This window comes from Equus przewalskii, chromosome 13, assembly GCF_037783145.1.
Source record: "Equus przewalskii isolate Varuska chromosome 13, EquPr2, whole genome shotgun sequence".
Taxonomy (NCBI): domain Eukaryota; kingdom Metazoa; phylum Chordata; class Mammalia; order Perissodactyla; family Equidae; genus Equus; species Equus przewalskii.
Genome location: NC_091843.1, coordinates 18507777 through 18528205, shown reverse-complemented (window position 1 = coordinate 18528205; position 20429 = coordinate 18507777). Strand labels below are relative to the sequence as shown.

The window sequence follows — 20429 nt, the reverse complement described above, 5'->3', positions numbered from 1 at the left end:
CAGCTCCACAGGAGCCAGCCTTGCTGTCACCCGCCCCCACAACCTCTCAGGAGGAGCAGACACTCCCAAGGGAGCTGATGCGAAAGGGGGCGGGGGCCAGGGGGCGGGCTAAGAACCGGCCAGGAAGAGAACTGAGAGACCAGGAGCAGGTGACGTGTTTATTGCAGGGCATCTTTTCCTGGGGGCCGGCTGGCTGTGAGGCTCTACTGGGGGGCCCCTCACAAGCCCCCAGCCCCCAAAAAGACAGACACAATAACTTGGAATCCAAACCAGTCGCACATAAATAAAAGGAGGTTGGCAAAGGCAAAAGAGAAAAACAACAAACGAACGTGCAGTTTCCTACGCTAGTGTGGCAAAGTGGCAGCACCGTCTCCACGTCCAGTCTCTCTTCTCATTCCGCTTCCACACTGAGGCTTACCCTGCCCTGAACACCACCTTCGGATCCGACTCAGCAGGCTGCAGCCACTTTGGGGCAGTCCCCCTGCCACGGTCTCCTGGACTGGCCAACAAGTCAAGAAAACCAACGTGGGTTCTTAAAAAACAAACCAAAAAAAATGCTTCCATGGTTCTTGGCACCTCCCAGTTGTGATGAGTGAATAATGTGTCCCCAGACCCTGGACCAAACAAAAAACACGCTGAGCACCAGCTGCCAGTCAAAATAAAAACATATTGCACATGGTTACAAGGGTCTTCCTGAGAGCCCTCTCGTTGCAGACACCCAAATACTGGCCTTCCATCCAGTCACTGGCCTGTCGTCGGTGGTGGTGTCATTTCCTTTGTACACCCCCACGCCCCAGATCCAGTGGCATTAAGCACACATTCCACATTATTATCCTCTGCTCTCAGCCAGACTCGAAGCTGAGGCTGGGCTTAAGCCCACATACATAAGCATGTGTGTGCGTCGGGGGCTGGTTTCAAACCTCTGTCTACATTTCAACAACCTTCTTCCTCTGGGTGGTTATCAAAGTTCTACAAGTGAACACAGCATCCAAGACGACGTGGAATTTCCTGGAACTGAGAGCCTAGAAAGTGGTTCTCCCCAACCATACGCTTTTGAAAAGGGAGCTCTGTTGTCACCCACGGGTCAGCTACAAGCTGGGTTCCAACCTCCAGGCCTTGTGCGGGACAGGCAGTGTGGCGATTAACATTGCTTTTCTCCTAAGGAATTTTCAAGTATCACAAAATCCCTGATGCAGTATGTAAACAAGATATTTTACGGAACAGAAAGCTAGGTCACTTCGGGGAAGCAGCAGCATGTGAAATATCTAAAAGGCCCAAGAAGGTTTAGGTTCGACAACAAAGGCAAGACAGCCGCCCCACCCTGTGCCTTGGAAGGCAGCCGGTCAGGCGTCAACACACACAGGGACCCCTGTGTGGGGCCAGGAAAAGAAAAGCACCCAATATAGCATTGACCAGGGTCCTGAGAACACAGCAGGCTGCCCCTTCTTTCTAGTGGTGTAGCTGCCGTCGGCAAAGAAAAAAGGAGTCTTTGATACTAAAAAGCAGACATGCTCATGGACTGGTGGTCTGCACCCCATTCCCAGTCTCCTGGCCTCTTAGCCAGGCTTTCATGATTCACTGGGCCCTGCTCCAGGGGACGGCCACCGAGCCATCCCCGTGCATCCCGGCCACATGCGGAAGACGTCCTCCAGAGGAATGCTCTTGGGTGAGTTATGTCATTCACTGTTTTGCTCTGGGTCAGTTTTATTTAAAAGGAGCACGGACCTCTCCATTCAAGGGCGACCAGGCTCTGTGGGGACAGCCTCCCAGTCGCCTCGCTCTGCTGAGCTCTCCTCGTCAGTGTCCTCTTCCTCTGCCTGGGTCTCCAAGGCCTCCCTGTGTGGCCCAAAGGGGCCCTATCTGTCAAAGCAGCCTGTGGGGAACGCGTGGCTCCCGCTGAAGAAGCTGTTTCCGTAGGTGGCGGTGAGGCAGTGCCTGGGCTCGGCTGCGAGGGCCATCTGCATGCTGAGGGACGCGGGGAGGGGCACGGGGCACACATCCAGGGGCTGGAGGGGAGGGTACGGGGCATGGAGGGATGAGCCAGTGCCTCCCGAGAGCAGGCTCCCCGCACGGTGGGCCTGCAGGGAGTCCCGATAGGCCAGGCACAGGTCCTGCACGGGGGTCTGGAACTGCACCAGGGTGGGCGGTGTCGGCTGGCCGAGGGCAGGGTAGGCGGGCGGCTGGAACAGCACTTGAGTGGAGGCTGGGGGTGTGCCGGGCACCATGGCCAAGGCCTGGCTCTTGACCGCAACGGCGTCCTTGAGGACATTATCATAAGCTCTGGAAGGAAAGGACCTGGGTGAGACCTGGAGGTCAAAGACCACAACACCAGACTCCTGAGTGCACCTCCACCTGCCTTGCTAAGTGCGATCCGAGGAGATCTGTGTGTTCTTACTGCCTGGCTTTGCCCACCCTGTGCTCACTGCCTACAGCCTCGCCTCAGCTGTTCTTTGACTAAACTCAGGCCTCAGATCTCAGCTGGAATCTCCTTCCTACAAAAAAACCTCTGCTGACTCCTTAAGACCAGCCCAGCTTTCTCCGCAGCCTCTGCACTGTCCCATCTCAGCAGTCAACACCCCAGACAGTAACTTCCGGGATACTACCTGGCCCCTCGTGCTGAGTGCAGGCTCTGAGAGGGAGGACCCCATCTGCTTTTGCACATCACTGCATCCCCACGCCTGGCACAGCGCCCGGTACTGAGAAGGCAGAGCTCCCGCTGCTCAGGTGAGCACAACCTCTGCCTTCCAGGCCCTTCTGGTGGCTCCATCCCCAGCTAGGTTGCTCCTGAGCTAGCAGATCTTAAGTTTTTCCATCTGAAATGGGGGATGGAACAGGTGTTTTTTTTTTAAAGATTTTTATTTTTTCCTTTTTCTCCCCAAAGCCCCCAGTACATAGCTGTATGTTCTTCATTGTCGGTCTTTCTAGTTGTGGCATGTGGGACACTGCCTCAGTGTGGTTTGATGAGCAGTGCCATGTCCGCACCCAGGATTCGAACCAACGAAACACTGGGCTGCCTGCAGCAGAGTGCGCAAACTTAACCACTCAGCCACGGGGCCAGCCCCGGAACAGGTGTTTTATCATCTCATAAAGAGGTTCCCCATAGAGATTTTGGGAAAACAAATTGATGAGAGAAAAGAGCAAAAGGAGGCTGCAGCAGCTCTGAGAAGGGGGCTATCCCAGAGCAGTGACAAGCATGGTGAAGAGCCAGGGCTGGTGCCAGCTACCCAGGGCGCCCATCCTCACTCAGACCAGATCACGTTCTCTGGCTCTGGTACCTTCTGAAAGGTACAGACTGTAAACATTTTAGAGGAATGAGACATGGGCAGCATGGGCAAAGCTCCCACATCAGAGGCCGAGAGAAAGCTCTTCAGGGTCCCGTGGGCTTTTGCTGTGACCACGCTGCCTCAATCCCCCCCACGCAGCCAGAGGGACCAGCATCCAGGAAATGCTGCCACCTGTTGGGTGTCACCAGGTATGACTTTTCAGTCCTCTCTCCTCCGTGTGGTCACTACTTTCGCCTTGCTATCAGTTTCATGGTGTTGGGTCTATGATGCCTTTAAACATCCTCTCTGATACACTGAACATCTCCTCCCCAAGATTCCCAGGGACCCTTGCAAGCAGGCTGTGGTCTCTTAGGGTAAGCCATTTTAGGCTTACTGGCTAAGAGGTCAACTTTGTGGCCATGTCTGAGAAAATCAGCCTGTAATGAGAGTTCCTTCCAAGAGATTACACTGGGACTCAAAGAACCCGGACATTTAGAAGGATGTGCACAGAGCTGCTCTTCTCCCTCACTCTTTGACCTAAAAATTGCAAACCCAAAGCTACCCAAAATAGGAAGGACCAACTCCCCAAATCCCAATTCTTTTTTTTTCTTCCTGCTTTTTCTCCCCAAATCCCCCCAGTACAAAGCTGTGTATTTTTTAGTTGTGGGTCTTTCTAGTTGTGGCATGTGGGATGTCGCCTCAGCATGGGCTGACGAGTGGTGCCATGTCCGTGCCCAGGATCCGAACCAGCGAAACTCTGGGCCGCCAAAGCAGAGCACGTGAACTTAACCGCTCGGCCATGGGCCTGGCTCCTCAAATCCCAATTCTATTAGGAGTCAACACGGCCCACTTAAAGTGAGACACCAGCTGGGGTAACCACCACAAGCCTCAGACTTCAGGCAATCGTTAGAGGTGGGCCTGCAGAGCAGGTGGAACCTGGGTCTTTTGGAAACATGGAAGGATCCCAACGGGAACTTACACCAGCAGGATTTCGATGCAGGTGCTGAGATGCTCCAGGGAGTAATCTGAGATCCTCTGCAGGTCTCTGGTCCAGTAGGGAGAAAGCTGAAGGCAGATCCTAGCGGCCCCCACGCAGGCTGCAGCGACCAGCGAAGGCTGGAATTTGTAGAAAATATGATCTGGAACGGAATCACAGAGGGAGTCAGTATCACAAAGCATCACCCTGGGGGTGAGGTCCCCCTGAGAAGTGCCAGACAGATGACTAGGTGCAAGGCTGTCCACTGCTGCCACACACATATGATGAAAAATTGGAACAGCGTGAAGTTCCATTCTTGAATCTTAAACGCCATGGCTTGCAGTCTGGGATTTGTGATGGCAGCCTAGAGCAAGTGGTCTTTAAAATATTGTCCATAGCTTCCCGGGGGCTGCACGCAGAACCGCCAATCATTTGTCCTTTCTCTGGCTGTTAGGGGTGAACGACGTACCATTTCAAAGACTTCTGTTTTGGGGTGTGACTGAGGGCTACTTACTAAGGGTAATGAAGCCTGGCCCACAGTAGGCACTCAATAAAAATCTGTTGAGTGAATGAATGGCTATAAGAGTTTGATATTCAAACTAAAATTGGCTCTTGACTTAGGTTTACTGAGGAATCTTTTTTTCCCCTCCAGCCCTATTGACGGATGATTGAAAAGTAAAATTTGTATATATTTAAGGCATACAATGTGATGTTTTGGTACATGTCCACATTGAGAAATGATCTGAGACATCTTAATGTCCTGCTGAGCTATCTGGCAACACACAGAGCTGGTATTACTTATATGCAAAGGCCAACTTGAAATTCCCCCAGTTTTCGCGAATGACACTTGGTTGTCAGTGCGTTATCATGCCATCTTCAATTGTTTATAATTTTTGATGACTTCAGTGTTGGCCTGTTAAAGCATGAATCAATCAGGCAGGGTGGTATTATGGTTACAGGCACAGACAGAGTGAGTGTCCTCATGTTCAAATCGTAGCCATGACCTTGGGTAAGTCTTCACCTTTTGAGCATCAATTGAAGAAGCTGATTTGTAAAATGAGAACAACAGAAAGGACTGTCACGTGGAGTCGTCATGAGGTTCAAATGAGATAATGTACACAAAGCACTAAAATAAGGTGCCTGGTACACAGTAAGCGCTCAGTTAATGCTTTATATCGCAATTATTAACACTGTTACTCATGACCATTTTCGCTTTGCGGTGGCTAATCGAGTGGTTCTCTCAACAGTATTTCTGACCCAGTATTTTATCTAATACCTAGATTTTAAGACATTGGGAAGAGTGAGATTCAAATAAAAGTCCCCAAACAGGGTAACTTTATTGCTAAGGCAGACGTAAACATAATCCCCACCCCCACCTCATCTGTATGATGACAGCTCTTCAGGAACAACCTACCTGTGCACCTGTGCTATTCAGATCATTTGCAATGTTCCAGGTTACCCTAAGAAAAATTACCAGATGATCGTAAGTCTGTAGGGTACCAGCTGCCTGCATATAAGTTGTTATTTCTCTTCTACGTATTGGGGGAATCCTCACTCCTTCTTTGCTTTTTCCTTGCAAAGTGGGAGTGACTTGGTGACTTGGGTGGATGGGCCCCTGTCAGTACGGACTTCCTATGGACATGCCATCGTGCCACCTGATCCTGGCCCATGTGGGTGGGGAAGGGTGACAGCTCCTGACATCGGGCCCCACCTTGCAGGGTGACCTCTAGGAAGTAGTGAGCGTACTCCTTGAGGCACTCTTTGGTCTTGCGGGCGCAGGCGGTGGGCCAACTGTGGCAGTGGTGGTCCTTCTGGCTGACGGAGGCCGAGAGGTAGTAGTCCAGGAAGTGGGCGGGCGTCGGCAGGCAGAGGTTCCAGCCAAAGGCCTCCAGGAGCAGCAGCTCCGTGCTCAGTAGCTCCTTCTTGGTGAGGGTGAAGCTCTGGCTGCTCAGGATCCTCGTGCTGTTTATCTGCTCCAGCTTGGGTACATGGTCTTCCCGATCCTCGAACTTACCTGTGGGAGAAGCAGAGGTTACTGGAAGACAGCACTTGACCGCATCCAGGAAGAGCGCGGTGGGAGGTGGGGGAAATGGGTGAAGGGATCAAAAGGTATAAACTTTTAGTTATAAGATAAATTAGTCCTGGAGATGTAATGTACAGCATGGTGACTACAGTTAATAATACTGTATTGCATATTTGAAGGTTGCTAAGAGAGTAGATCTTCAAAGTTCTTGTTACAAGAAAAAACCCTGTAACTATGTGAGATGATGGACAACAAATCACTGTGGTGATCATCTCACTATATACATATATCGAATCATTATGTTGTATACCCTAAACTAATACAATGTTATGTCGATTATACCTCAATAAAACTGGGGGGAAAATGACATTACGTGACTTCCAAGGTGAGGCTTTGCAACTTCCGCCTCCGCCCTTGGAGTGCCATGCTGAGACCTCCACGGAGGGAAGTCAGTCCAGCCTAGTGGAGGCGACGAGGCCACAAGGACGAGAACCAAGGTGTCCAGACAACAGGAGCACCAACTCTCAGACGTGTGAATGAGGCCATCCTGGACCTTCCGACCCAGCTGATCCTCCAGCAATTGTGTGAATGAGCCCCAGGGAAATCAGGAGAGGAACCATCACGCCACCCACATCATTGCTGTTTTAAATCATCAAGTTTTGGGGCGTTCCTTTTGCAGGAATAGAAAGCTGGAATACATGCATATCAATGAACAGTGGCAAAAAGACGTGAAACCCCACAAATGTCACAGAGCTCAGAAAGTACTGAAGGAACAACGAATAGATACTGGAAGGTCCTGGAAATAAACTGCATGAAATAAAACTACACGGAACTAGATGCAAACAAACAAAAATAAAACACAAGCCTTGGGTTATCCCACGCATGGGTCCAGGGGACCAAGGTATCTACACAGCAAGCCCTGGCAGTCATCGCGGTCGTGGCTCCAAGGGGAAAGGGGTCAGGGGGGAGGGGGGTTCTGCAGGTGGGGCTGCTGGGCCCTTCCAGCCTCACCATGCCTCACTCTGGGGAAACCACGCACACCTGGCTGTGGCCTCCGTCACTGCGGTTCTCTGAAGGCACCGTGCCCTCCTTGCCTACAAGCCTCGTCTATGCAGCCCCTCTGTCTGTCTTCCCCATCCCCTCTTCACTCACTCAGCCTTGTCCTTCACCTTCAAAGTCACCGCCCCTGGGAAGGCCTCCGTGACCACAGTGCCCATGTACTGCCCGACCCCCACATCAGATGCTCAGCCCGGAGGCCTGGCCTGAGTCTGCTCACCCGTGGCCTCAAAGCCCAGCCTCCCAGCATGCACAGCAGCTGCTGAGCGAGCGTCAGCAGAGGCAGGGAGCAGCCGGGCTGAGCTCCAGGCACACGTCTGTGCCGATCAAAGGAGCAGCCCACAGAGCGTCCACACACCTGTGCACAACCGCGAGTGCCTCTGACCCAGTTCTCATGAGACTCATGCTTTTTAGGAGAGAGAAAGAAGTAACCCCGACAGGCAGCCCTACTGCAGATGCAACACATTCCTCAGGAAGGCCTCAGAAGACGTCACTGAGAAAGGAAACACCAACTCCAGGAAGCTGGTGTCTCCTCCTCCTCAGTGAGCCAGGCAACAGTCCACTAAGGGGGCAAACAGCGTGCCGTGAAGCTCCGGTCTTGATGGGCAGGAGCGGAGTGGGTGGAAACGTACAACACGGTGAGGACCAGAGACAATGGGTTCCTAAGCAGCTCATGGCACCCGGAGGCTCTATCTCCTTCCTGAGCCCCATTTATCCGAGCTCAGCCTGGCATGGCACCGCCTCCAAGGCACACAGCTTCCTTTGACTCACGTGCTTGGGCAACTCAGGCAGGTAAAGGCAAGGTCCAGGCTGCCCCAGGGGGAAGACCCTCTCGTACATGGAAATCCTGGGGTGGGGCCTGGCTGACCAGGCCTTACCAGCCTCCGCAGCCTCATGACCCCTCATCCCATGTCCCCAAGCACAGGATCCTGCCCCATGGAAGTCTGACCCCTCCTCCAGCTGGGGGTGCTGGACCCCTCACTCACCTTACCGTGCATCCTCCAGAGCTCAGTTCAGAGGCCACTGGATGTCATCAAAGCACTTGGACTCCCATTACTTATTTAATATCAAGTATTAATATTAATGGCCAGCACCTGACCTTTCATAGGTTATTAATGGGTCTCAGCCCCATGAGGACCGGAACCATCTCTGACCCATTTGCTGCTGTGCCCCCAGGTCCCAGCACAGTCCCTGGCACATAGTAGGTGCTCAAAGAACATTCGTGGAGAGAACGAATGGTGCTCTCTGGATAGTGGAATTCTGGGCCATTTCAACTGTTACCTGATGATCCCTGATTCCCTGTATTCCCTCATTTTTCTCCAATGAGTATTATTTTGTGCTATTTAAAAAGAAAGAAAAAATATTTTTTTGCAAAATTGTCAAGGTTTCCCTGAACCTTGTGCTGACCTGGGCCAGCGCGGTTCCCAGGCACTCAACAGATACAAGCTCTCTTCTTCCCTGGCCCAGAAGGTGGCCAGGTGAAGGTCCCGGCCCGGCAGAAACGTGCACTGTGCTAGGGGTGGCGGATAAGACCTTCCACAGGATCGCCAGCAGCCAGCAATCTATTCCGAGTGGCAGATGTGCTCAGATTAGTGTCCCCCCCGACCATGGTGCTTCGCAAACCTTTCAGAGCTCAGCCACCAGGCCCAAGAGGACGACCCTCAAATGGAAGGAGACATGGATGACAGAGGAATCTGAAGTCACCTGCTCCCTCTGTTCCCCACACTGCGCTTCTTGGGGACCCAGCACACTGCAGGCCAGAGGCTGGCAGAGCTGGGTCTGAATCCTCAGCGAGTTGGCTCTGGACCTAACGGCACTAGACTCCACAGGCCATTTGTTTCCTCTCTAGGAATATGTCCCCTGTGCAGATGAAATAGCCATGCAGAATGGAAAGTGCCTAAGAAGCGCCCGGTACACAGAAACACACGGAGCCTCATGCTGGGCTGGGCCCTGGGCTTTGTGCCGGTCACTCACTGGATCCTCCCAGGGAGGTTCTGTTCCGGCCCCAGAGGCTCAGAGGAAAAGCTCCTGTGAGATCAGCTCCACACCCACAAGCGACCTCAAAGACCCTGCTTTTAATTGCTGGCCGGAGATCCCAGCTTAGCGACTATTCCCCAGCACAATACATTTCACAACCAGAAAACATTTTAGGAGTTTCCTGGTGTCGCACGTGCCCAGCAGGCGTTTCTGCCCCTCCTCCCATGATTGTGAGTGGGGCCAGACCTTTGTCCCCAGCACCGCCACCAACAAGCCACCAACACTGCCACTCAGCTGCTTGCTCCTTATCGACAAAGGGTGCAGACAACAGATGCCTGGAAGGCTTCAGGCAGGTCCCCTGGGACGGGCGGGGGACAGAAGTCCATGTCTTTCCAAGTCGGACAAGAGCCACAGACTCTCTTTGACTCCTTTGATATACTTTTTATTTGGAAAATTTTCAAATCAACAGAACAGAGAAAACAACAGAACAATGAACACAGATGACCCTTCACCCAGATTCACCAACTGCTGACACCGAGCCACATTAGCTCTGTGTGTGTGCACGTGCGTGTGTGAGGGTATAAAAACTGGTTTTACTGGACCATTTCTAACTCACTTAGAGGGTGACATCCCACCCCTGGACACTTGCTCATCCATTCTTGGGGTTATTTTCCTACATTATCATAAGGCTATTAGCAATCCTAAGAACATCGGCATTGATGCAGCACCATCTTCTAATATTCAGGCCACATTTGACTTTCCTCCAAAAGCCCCCAGAATGCCTTTGATAACCTTTGTGTTTTTGGATCTACATCCAACCAGGCTCACACATGGTGTCTGTCAGGTCCCTTAGTCCCGTTCTTTCTTTGTTTTCATGACACCGACTCCGGATGAATCTGGGCCAGCTGTCTTGTAAATGCCCCATCTTCTGGACTGCTGAGTGCTTCCTCGGGATCTGACACTTTGGGCAAGAGAACTGCAGAGTGGTGCCCTGTCCTTCTCACCGGACCCCTGAGGAGTTACGTATGTAACGTCAGTTTGTCCCAGCAACACGATGCTATGTTTGATCGCTCGGTGAAGGGGGTGACATTAGATCTCTCCATTTTAAGGGTACCATTTTCCTGTGAAATTAATACGTAATCTGTGAGGTGACACCCTGACACTCTGAATATCCTGTTTCCCAACCTTTAACTCAATGGTTTGGCATCCACAGATGGTCCTTTCCTGAATATATTATTACATTGGGGTTGAAAAAGAACTGTTAACAGTTCTATCATTCCATCCACATATTTCTTCTTGGATGTTCACAGTGACACCTTTTAGGACCCTCTGCACACCTGTGACTGATTCCTCCCACACTCCCAGGGGCTGCTGCATAGAGCGCCTGGGCGATTCCTGGCGGGTGACAGTCAGTGGACTGATGACAAGGAGTCCAGCTAAGAGGTCTAAACTCTTAACCCCAGGACTAGGCCACAGTGGCAAGATCCTGCCGATCTAGCAAGCCTCAGGAGGGACACTCACAAACTGGCTTTTCCTTTTTTTTTAAATTGTGGTAAAATGCACATAACATAAATTTTATCATTTTAACCTTTTTTTTTTTTTTTACTGAGGAAGATTCGCCCTGAGATAACATCCGTTGCCAGTCTTCCTTTTTTTTTTTTGCTTGAGGAAGATTAGCCCTGAGCTAACATCTGTGCCAATCTTCCTCTATTTTTTTTGTACGTGGGACACTTCCACAGCATGGTTGGTGGTGGAGTAGGTCTGTGCCCGGGATCCAAACCTGTGACCTCAGGCCACAGATGTGGACAGCGGGGAACTCTAACCATTTGGCCACAGTGCCAGGCCCCATTTTAACTATTTTTCACTGTACAGTTCAATGGCATTAAGTACATTCACATTGTTATGCAATCAATCTCCAGAACTCTTTCATCTTGCAAAATGAAACTCTACACCCATTAAACGACTCCCTCTTGCCCCGCCCCCAGCCCCTGGTAACCACCATTCCACTCTCTGTCTCTATGAACAGACTACTCTACAGACTGGCTTGTCTTCTCCCACCTACTGTCCCGGCAATCAAGCCTTAAGCAGACCAAAAAGGATTCCTGACTTTTCTGAATTAGGGCCAAGAGAAGCAATACTTTTAATTGCTTAAAAAAAACTAACTCACTTTATTTTGGAAATTTTTAAATATACCAAAAGAAAAAAATAGAAAAGATTACAATGAACCGCCACGAATGCATGTTCCAGCTCCAATAATCACCAACCTTTACACTACCTTTAGAAAAACTCTTAAACAGAAAGGTAAATAGCACAGAACAGGATTCTATACAAAGTCAGCATTGCCCCATTTCTGACGCCCAGGCCCGGCGCGGCTCTCTCCCCTGGCCAGCTGCTTTACCACGGTTCCCAGTTAATCCCCCCAACAGTCCTCGATGCTGGTTCACAGCCTCATGCTGGGCGACCTGCTGCCCGTTCAGGAGCTGGAGGCTCAGAGAAGAGGCCAAAGTTTCCTTCTAAAGAGAACCAGGTTTTAAAGCAACAGCTGCTACTCTTCTTTGCTAAAGAAATGCCCTTTCTTTGAAAACAGGCACAGCTTACTCCCTCCCATGAAAGGACTACTCTCCTCTTTTAAAGTATTCTCTCCCCTGCTTTTCATCTGAGAGTGAGAAACAAAATCTGATCAGGAATTGAGACTCCGTGGCTGCCTCACAGACCTGAGCAGCGCCGCCCCCGCCCCCCCCCCGCCCCCGCCCCCGGCCTACTCTGTAGGGTGCTGACGACAATGGGAAGGGAGGGAGGCAGGTGAGAGGGATGAAGAGCAGCCCCAGTGGCTTCCCGGCCTTGCCTGGCTCTCCGGGTGGGGCCTGACATCATCCCGGGCGACTGTGGGACGTGCTGGACAGTAGAGGTGGTGGGGACCCAAGAAGACAGAGGAAGCTCTAGTGAAAAGGCTTTTCCAGAGGAGGAAGCATGGTCCAATAGTTCCCAGGCAAGGCCAGGCTGAATGGAGACCTTTCTGATGCTAATTCTTTCTGTCTCAGATGCTTCCTTCCTCAGAGGGGAGAGAAGTGGCCACCAGGAGGGGCGGAACCTGACAGCTTTATTTACAGCTTGTCCTGAGGATAGTTAATGAGGACCCAGGATCCCAAGGGCCCAGGATCCTGTGAAGCCAGTTGGAAACAGGTGAGAATGCCCCTCCCGACGGCCTCAAGTCCAGGCTCAGGTGCCAGCCTCCCATCCCCAACCCCCTGTTATAACTTGTATGATTTTGGGCTATCACTGGGAAACCCACGTGTCAAAGGGTGGGTGGTGAGGGCCCAAGGGGCGCAGGTCATGTGACTGCACACACAGGGGAGGCTCCAGACACGGTAGCAGCTGCTGCTGTATCATTTCTTGAACACGGTATTTATTCTTTGCACCCTAGACCTGATTTTTTTTTTTTTGATTTGATTTTTTTCCTTTTTCTCCCCAAAGCCCCCCAGTACATAGTTGTATATTCTTCGTTGTGGGTCCTTCTAGTTGTGGCATGTGGGACACTGCCTCAGCGTGACCTGAAGAGCAGTGCCATGTCCGCGCCCAGGATTCGAACCAACAAAACACTGGGCCGCCCGCAGCGGAGCGCGCGAACTTAACCACTCGGCCACGGGGCCAGCCCCCCAAGACCTGGGTTTTCTTCTAAAGTCCTGTTAGTCGGGCACAGATAACTAGAGTTAGTAGCCGATGCTGTAAGACATTTTCTTACAGGCTCTGGAAAAGGGGTGGAAATAAGCCCAAGAAAAGGCTCCCCCAACCCTACCTGATCCACCAGCCAGGCTGTGCTGGACACCCAAAGTGGACAGCAGAGTGGCTCCAGCCTCCTTCCTCTGGGCTGTGACCTTGAACTCGCACCCTCCTGCTGGTGGTTCCAAGGTTCACAGAGAGGGAGGCAAAGGGGTGTATGGGGTCCAAGGCCTTTCCCAGATGGGTCTTCCCCACAGGGGCGGGACTCCACCAGGTCACCCAGGCGGTGAGCAACAAGCAGCATCTGTAGCATCAGGATGTGAGCTCTGGAGGGCAGGGAGTCCACACGTGGCTCCCCGCTGCAGGCCAGGCTCCAGCACAGCACAGCAGGCATCACCGCATGCAGGCAGCCCCAGGAAGGGGAGCCTCACGGGCTGTGCTCCCCCTTCACAAGCGCTCTCAGTTCATTCTGAGACATCCCTGGGAGGCTGGGCAAGTTTTCCACAGGAACTCAGAAGCTTGGAAGGGTTAAGTGAATTGCCCCAATCACCAGCTGGTAAGGGACAAAGCAAAATGAAAAGTCTGGCTGGTTGCTCATGAGGGTGGGGACCACATCTGTCTTGTAGAACATCATAGATGCCCTTCACCTAGCATGGCATCTGGCACAAAGTCAATGCTTTAGACAGAGTTGTTGTTTTTTTCCTAAATATTTTATTTTTTATTTATTTTTATGCTTTTTGGTGAGGAAGATTGGCCCTGTGCTAACATCTGTTGCCAATCTTCCTCTTTTTTTTTCCTCCCCAAAGCCCCAGTACATAGTTGTATATCCTAGCTCTAGGTCATTCTAGCTCTTCTCTGTGGGATGCCACCACAGCATGGCTTGATGAGCAGTATGTAGGTCCATGTCCAGGATCTGAACCAGTGAACCCTGGGCCACTGAAGTGGAGCACAGGAACTTAACCACTCGGCCGCAGGGCCCCAAGAGCTCTGTTTTTTTAATGAACGAATAAATGACTCCAAAGTCCAGAGCTTTCTATACCACAAGCCGGAATTCCCACAGATGTGGGGGTCGGGCCAGGCGAAGCCCCTCCTCCTCTAACGGCCCTGCTCTCCGCAAATACCCTCATCTTCACCCTCCCCTCTGCTTCTGCTATTCAGTAACAATTCCAGAGCCCTTTCCATTAAAGATCGGAATGATCGACAGGACTTGGTTTTTCCTTCCAATGACAGAAATGAAGTTGAAGAGTGAATCTCTAACAGGATACTTTCTGTAATAAAGGACCTACTCCTAGCGGCCCCCCCCGCCCAAGTCTTTTTATTTAAAAAACCCTTTGGGGGCTGGCCTGGTGGCACAGCAGTTAAGTTCCCATGTTCCACTTCTCGGCGGCCTGGGGTTCGCCGGTTCGGATCCCTGGTGCAGACATGGCACCACTTGGCAAGCCATGCTGTGGCAGGCGTCCCATATACAAAGTAGAGGAAGATGGGCATGGATGTCACCTCAGGGCCGGTCTTCCTTGGCAAAAAGAGGAGGATTGGCAGATGTTAGCTCAGGGCTAATCTTCCTCAAAAGTAAATAAATAAATAAATAAAAATTTAAAAAACCCAAACAAACCTCTTTGGCTTTTTGTAGTTACTGGAAGCCAGAAGGTCACTTTCTACTCATCCCCAAAGAGGGCACTGCTCATACGTCCAGCAGAGAATTGTCTTTCTGAGACCATTCTAAGCAATCTGATGGAGAAGCCAGGAGCCTGCTCTGAGGACAGCACCCTCTGAAAGGCTGTTTTACCTTGCGAGGCAGCACGGAGGGCAGAGTGTGCGTTCTGACCACCCTGGGTCCCCAGAGGCTCAGCCACTCACTGGCTGGGTGGTTTGGGGCAAGTCTCAACCTCTTGGGTCTGTGCAATGGGAGTAACAGAAGTAGACAGAACTGTGGTGACAGGAGGACTCAGCGTGCTGAGAATGGTGCCCAGTGCTCAACAAACACTGGAACTCGCTCTGCTTTATAAAGCCCTGCTTGATTCAGGACCAACGACACAATCAGCGTCACAGGTGCAATGACAGTTTAATTTCTGGACAGGATTTGATGTGGGGGTGAGAGAAAGCCAGGGACAGAGCAAGAACACCTTCCAGCTATACCACAAGGCTTCGGGGGTCTTCGGGGAAGGGAGCAAGGTGTGAAGACCACAGGGGTGGGGAGCTGCTGCAGCCATGTCAAGAGCCCTAGCCCCTCCAGGGATCCGGAGGTTAGGAAAGGTCCTGCGGGAACAGGCCTCCAGTCCCAGCCATACCTGGGCTTCAGGGGCCCGCTGGGTAGACCTGGCCTGAAGGTGGACCTGGGACCTTCCTTGGCTGAGTTCCCTTTCTTCCTTAGGACACAAAGAAAGGTCCTTACAGTGGCCTACAGCCTGGGGGGATGGCGGTGAACAGAAGGAAAGTTTACAGTCCTTGTCGTTGAAGATTCATTCCACACACACGTACCTACTACGTGCTGGGCCTGCGAGACAGTGGAGCACAAAACAGAAAAAGCCCCGTCTCCACGTTGTGCTCCAGGGGCCTCCTCCTTCCTCTCTTAAAAGCAAGGCTGTTCTGTTCACAGCTGCATCTCCAGTCTCCGACACAGAGCAGGGCTGAATAAACATTGAGTGAATGAAGGAAAGCACATTTCTGACAGGCTGAATCAATTCCTGAGTCCAACTTTGGAAATAGAGACTAGAGGTGAGGTCGTGGGTGGTTACTTTCTTCAGAAGGAAATTGTCAAACTGTCTTCCAGGTCAGAGGTGGCATTCGGCCAGCTGGGTCAGACACCAGCTTCCCTTCTGGCTGCGAGGACTTCCCTGTCTTAGGATAGAGCAACTGCTGCAATGACTCCACATGGTGGCCCAGCAAATCCCTGGCTCCTTTGTGCTCCCGTTCATAAGAGACCCAAGTAATTTTACTGTCTGTCTAAAAGCAGGGGCTGTGGGGTGGGGGCCACCTGTCATGTACACGGCTGACATCCAGGCCAGGGTCGATCAAATGCTTCGCGTGGAGGAATGGAGTCCTCTCCTGTAATGAAGGTCACTGCTTTGCAAGATGCCCACTCCCAGCTCACCAGGGGCTGCTCTGGACCAGGCCTGATGCGGCTGCAGGAAGAACAGACAGCGAGTCCTTCTGGCTACAGTGCCTAAGGCGTGGACATTAGGGGTGCTGGGTCCTTTGTTCCAACCTCTGCTGGGGGCAGGGAGGAGGAGAAGGAGAGGGAATCTTGGCCACTTCTCTAGAGGTTAAAAGGGAAGCTGCTTCCAGACACAGGATCTGGTCCTGAGGGCTGAAGTCTCCATCCAGAGCAGTTAACATTCAGCTCTGCAGGCTTGGAGAGCAGAGCAGTCAGGAGTCCCCCAGAAACCTCTCCATTTGCTGGCCCAAGTCTTCCTGGTGCAACCAAGGAAGGAGGTGATCCAGCCATAGGACAAGAGCTGCTGTTGTGTAGTGGCTGAGAACAAGGACTCAGGGGGATGGCTATTTGGGTCCCCATCCTAGCCACGCTCCTTCCTAGCCACGCGCCCACGGGCAAGCTACCTAACCTACTGGACCTCTGTTTTCTCCTCTGTCAACTGGGGAGAATACACTGCCTGTTTCATAAGGTTGTTTAAGGATTAAATGAATAATCCATGCAAAGAACGCAGAACACAGCCTGGTAGATAAACACTCAAAAAACACTAGCTATTCCACAATCACTAAGGCCAGGATGTGCCCTCCACCCCAAATTGTGATTACAGAAAAAAAAAAAAAAAGCAGTGGGTTTGCAAGTGATTTTTATTTTATTCTTTATATTTTTTCTATTTTCTACAAGGAATAAATATCACTCTCCTGCTGAGGAAAAACGGTTTAAACTTCTCGGAAGACAAGATGCCACTGATGGGACCCTAGAGGCCAGAACTGGAAGAGTAACTGCCAGAGAAGGTTCCAGAAAGTGAGTCTGCCCTAGTCCACGACTATCCCAGCGTGAACCTGCTGTACAAGTATCCATCAGTCAGGTGGTGTCAGCCTTTCCTAGGAGAGTCCCAGAAACCCCAACATGACAGTGATGAAGAGAATACTTTTGCTGTCTAGACACCAAAATGTGTGTGATTAAAATGAAGACTTAGGAAGCAGGGAGAGGCTGTGCACGCTCCTTGAAGTGAATTGTGAAAATCCACACAAACATACCTTACACAAAAATAATCTCTATTCTCACTGCCCAGGGGTGTAACAGGCTGGCATATTTCCCTCCGGGCTGAAAGTGGTTTTAAAACCAACCGAGACTGCCCTGTTGGTTCAACCACCACCAATGCTGACTAGGCGGTGAGTGCCCAGCAAAGCACAGGCTGCTGTGACCAGGGGAGTGAACCCTCCACCACACGGAGCCTGAGGCTCTTAGGCAAGGCAAGGAAGAGCTATAATCTGGAAAACTATCTGGGTGGGTCTCCCAGGGAACAAGGAGCGTAGAGAATAAGGATTCCAGAGCTCTTCCCTCTCCAAATCCAGCATGAACAGGAGAACGGATATAATGCAATGCTGGCTGTACCAGGGGAGAAGGTACCACAAGACACAAGTATTCACCTCAGAGAGGGTTCAAGGTTAAAGTTAATAAAAAGAAAAGAAAGACGAACGCCTAGCTCCCAGCAGCCACAATGCCTGATGTCCAGCGTCCCGGTCATCTTCCCGCTAACTGTGTGAGCCAGGCTGTTCTGCTCGCAGTAAGGACACGTGGACTTTCTTAGAAGGGAGACTGGCTTGTTCTTGGCACGTGCCCAGAAACCTCTTGGTAATGTCTGGCTTCACCGCTGCTTCTTTAGGATGGGGACTTGATCTATTTTGTGTGCCACTGTCTCTCCCTGGCTCAGCGCATAGTAGGTAGATGTGTGTGGAATGAATCATCTTCAACGACAGAGACTGCAGACTCCGTCTGTTCACCACCATCTCCCTGGGGCGGGACACAGTGTTAGGCATACAGCAGAAGTCGAATAAATGTTTTTTGAATGTTTTACCTGTGTGGGAGCCATTAACTCACGCAGCTTAAGAATCCCCCTCGCCACAAAAAAACCTCAGAGACCAGAAGCCCAGGCCCTGGACAAACAGGTTGGGCACTAGACTTGCTAAGGCAAACTGCACAATTTCTGAGTTTCCAGCCCAGCCAGCTGTCTGACAGACACTTCACACAAAATCCCTCCCCTGAAATAGCTCTCAGGCTGCCAGTCTGCAGAGATGGGAACAGGAAACGGAAAATCACCAGGTCCTCACTCACGGGGCTGCAACACTGGAGCCCCGAGTCCGGATGAGCTCAGTGTGGCTTCACGTGACAGACCACTTTTTCCAGTCCGCCCTGAGCCGTGTGGCCACGGCCGAAATGCCACTGTTCAGAAGACACACCCTCGATGTTAGAGCAGCTTTGGGGAGGAAATAATAAATGGCCTTCACATTAAGTGCACACGTCAATTATGAGACCCATCCTGATTTCTGAAACGTGAAACCACGGCAGGGAGGAAATGTCGTATTCTTCCTGGCCACTCTCGTGTGAGATGCAAGGAGCTGTTGTTACATTATCTCCTGGACGGGGATGGCCACATTTCCTTGCAGACTTGGGTTTAATCCTTCAAGTAAATCTCATGCCTCGTCTAAAGTACACCCCCAAAAAAGGCCTCCTGGAAAAATTATCCCCTTTGCATGTGCTGCCTAGAATCAGTGCCCCAGAAGCATCTCAAGCATTCCCAGCTTTGCGGAGAGCTGGTGTGTTTTAACCTCCCCAGGAGGAAGGCAGCGCCCTCCTTCCTCCTTGTCTCCCAGGAGGGATTCAGACTGCTTTCAAGTTTCTGGATCTGGGGGTGACCTCCTCCCACCCCCTGCCCTGCTGTCAAAGAAGCTGCTGCTCAGAAGCAGCAGCTGCTAAGTAATGAAAGCAGGAGGACAGAAGCGGAGGGGTGCAGGGATGAGGGAGGGGCAGCAAGTGGTTTACAGAGAGAAGGACAGGTCTCTCCTGAGCACCAGCACCCGGCAGGCAGCAGCTTTTATTGGTCCCTACCCTAAGAGATGAAGATACTGATTTCTAGCTTTGAGGAGCCTTAAAAGCAATCGGTCTGGGAACTCATTTCTCACCTGGGCCTCCTGGACAGGACAAGGCGGGAAGGCGGAAGGCAAATGCACGCCCCGCTGGGAGCACGGAAGAAAAGCCACAAGTGGACACTGGTGAGGCGCCAGGGTGGAGGAGGGACATCACGCCTCTTCCAATGGTTTGCGGTTTAGGTGGAGAAGCGCGGTTCCAAAGGCGCCCACAAATTAAGTGCAATTGAAGGGATCTCATCAGTTGTTGGTTGAAACCTCTGCAAGGTGATTTAGGGCTACCTATCAAAATCTTAAATCCACACACCTCTGACCAAAGCGATTCCACCGCTGGGAATTTCTCTCACAGACATACTTAAGTGTGCAAAGATACAGGGAAAAGGAGAGTTGCTGTCATATTGTTTATAGCAGCAAAAAAACCCAGATGGCAATCTAAATGTCCATTGACAGAGGAATCAGTGAATAGATGGCAGTGTTTATAACATGGGGAACTCTGCAATCAAGAAAAAGAGTCAAGAAAATCTACCCAGACAGACTGGCAAGACGTTTCCTGACGTACTTCAAAGAAAGTACCTTTGGTTTTAACCCACGTGTGTAACTATACAGCCGATTCTGGTTATTCGTGGAGTTACATTCTATAAAGGCCCTGTGGGCACTGAATTAGTGAATACAGAACCATTTCTCCTACAGGAAATACGGGGTTAGATTCCCATGAGCCTCTGACCACATGTTCATCAATCAATCAATACATAACCTTGTTTCGCCTATTTCTGCTGAATATATTGTTGATTCATTATTGTTGAACTCACAGCCAACGATAAGTCATGCCTGAACACACACGTTTTATCTGACATGCATATTTTCTCCATAAGGCATGTCACAGTCGTCCTGCACCGAGGAACACCGGACAGCACTTCTGCACTATGGTTGGGGGCCATTTTATTTATTTATTTTTGAGGAAGATTAGCCCTATAGCTAACATCTGCCGTCAATCCTCCTCTTTTTGCTGAGGAAGACTGGCCCTGAGCTAATATCTGTGCCCACCTTCCTCTATTCCATATGTGGGATGCCTACCCCAGCATGGCTTGATGAGTGATGCGTGGCTCTGTGCCCGGGATATGAACTGGCGAACCCCAGGCCGCCGAAGCAGAGTGCACGAACCTAATGGCTACGCCACTGGGCCAGCCCCCTGTGGACCATTTTAAATAGCAAAATCATCAAGAAGCAGAAAAATGAGAATGCATGGCACTAAATAGACAGAGAAAAGGACGCTTGTTTTAAGCATGAGAGCTGAAACATGAAGGCAGAGTGTTGCCTGGTTCGACCTCCACTGGGA

General features: G+C 51.2%; 1 protein-coding gene across 2 annotated transcripts in view; it reads right to left on the bottom strand.

Annotated features, from left to right (window-relative positions):
* Window positions 1-144: 144 nt before the first annotated feature.
* Window positions 145-20429, bottom strand: part of CCNJL (cyclin J like) — a 50752-nt gene continuing 30467 nt past the window's right edge. For both annotated transcript variants that reach the window (XM_070569104.1, XM_070569103.1), the window contains exons 4-6: window positions 5951-6253; window positions 4243-4402; window positions 145-2280 (exon numbers count right to left, since the gene is read on the bottom strand). In XM_070569104.1, the coding sequence (XP_070425205.1) occupies window positions 1857-2280; window positions 4243-4402; window positions 5951-6253 (887 nt within the window). In that variant the 3' untranslated portion in view covers window positions 145-1856. The remainder of the gene's footprint in view (window positions 2281-4242; window positions 4403-5950; window positions 6254-20429) is intronic.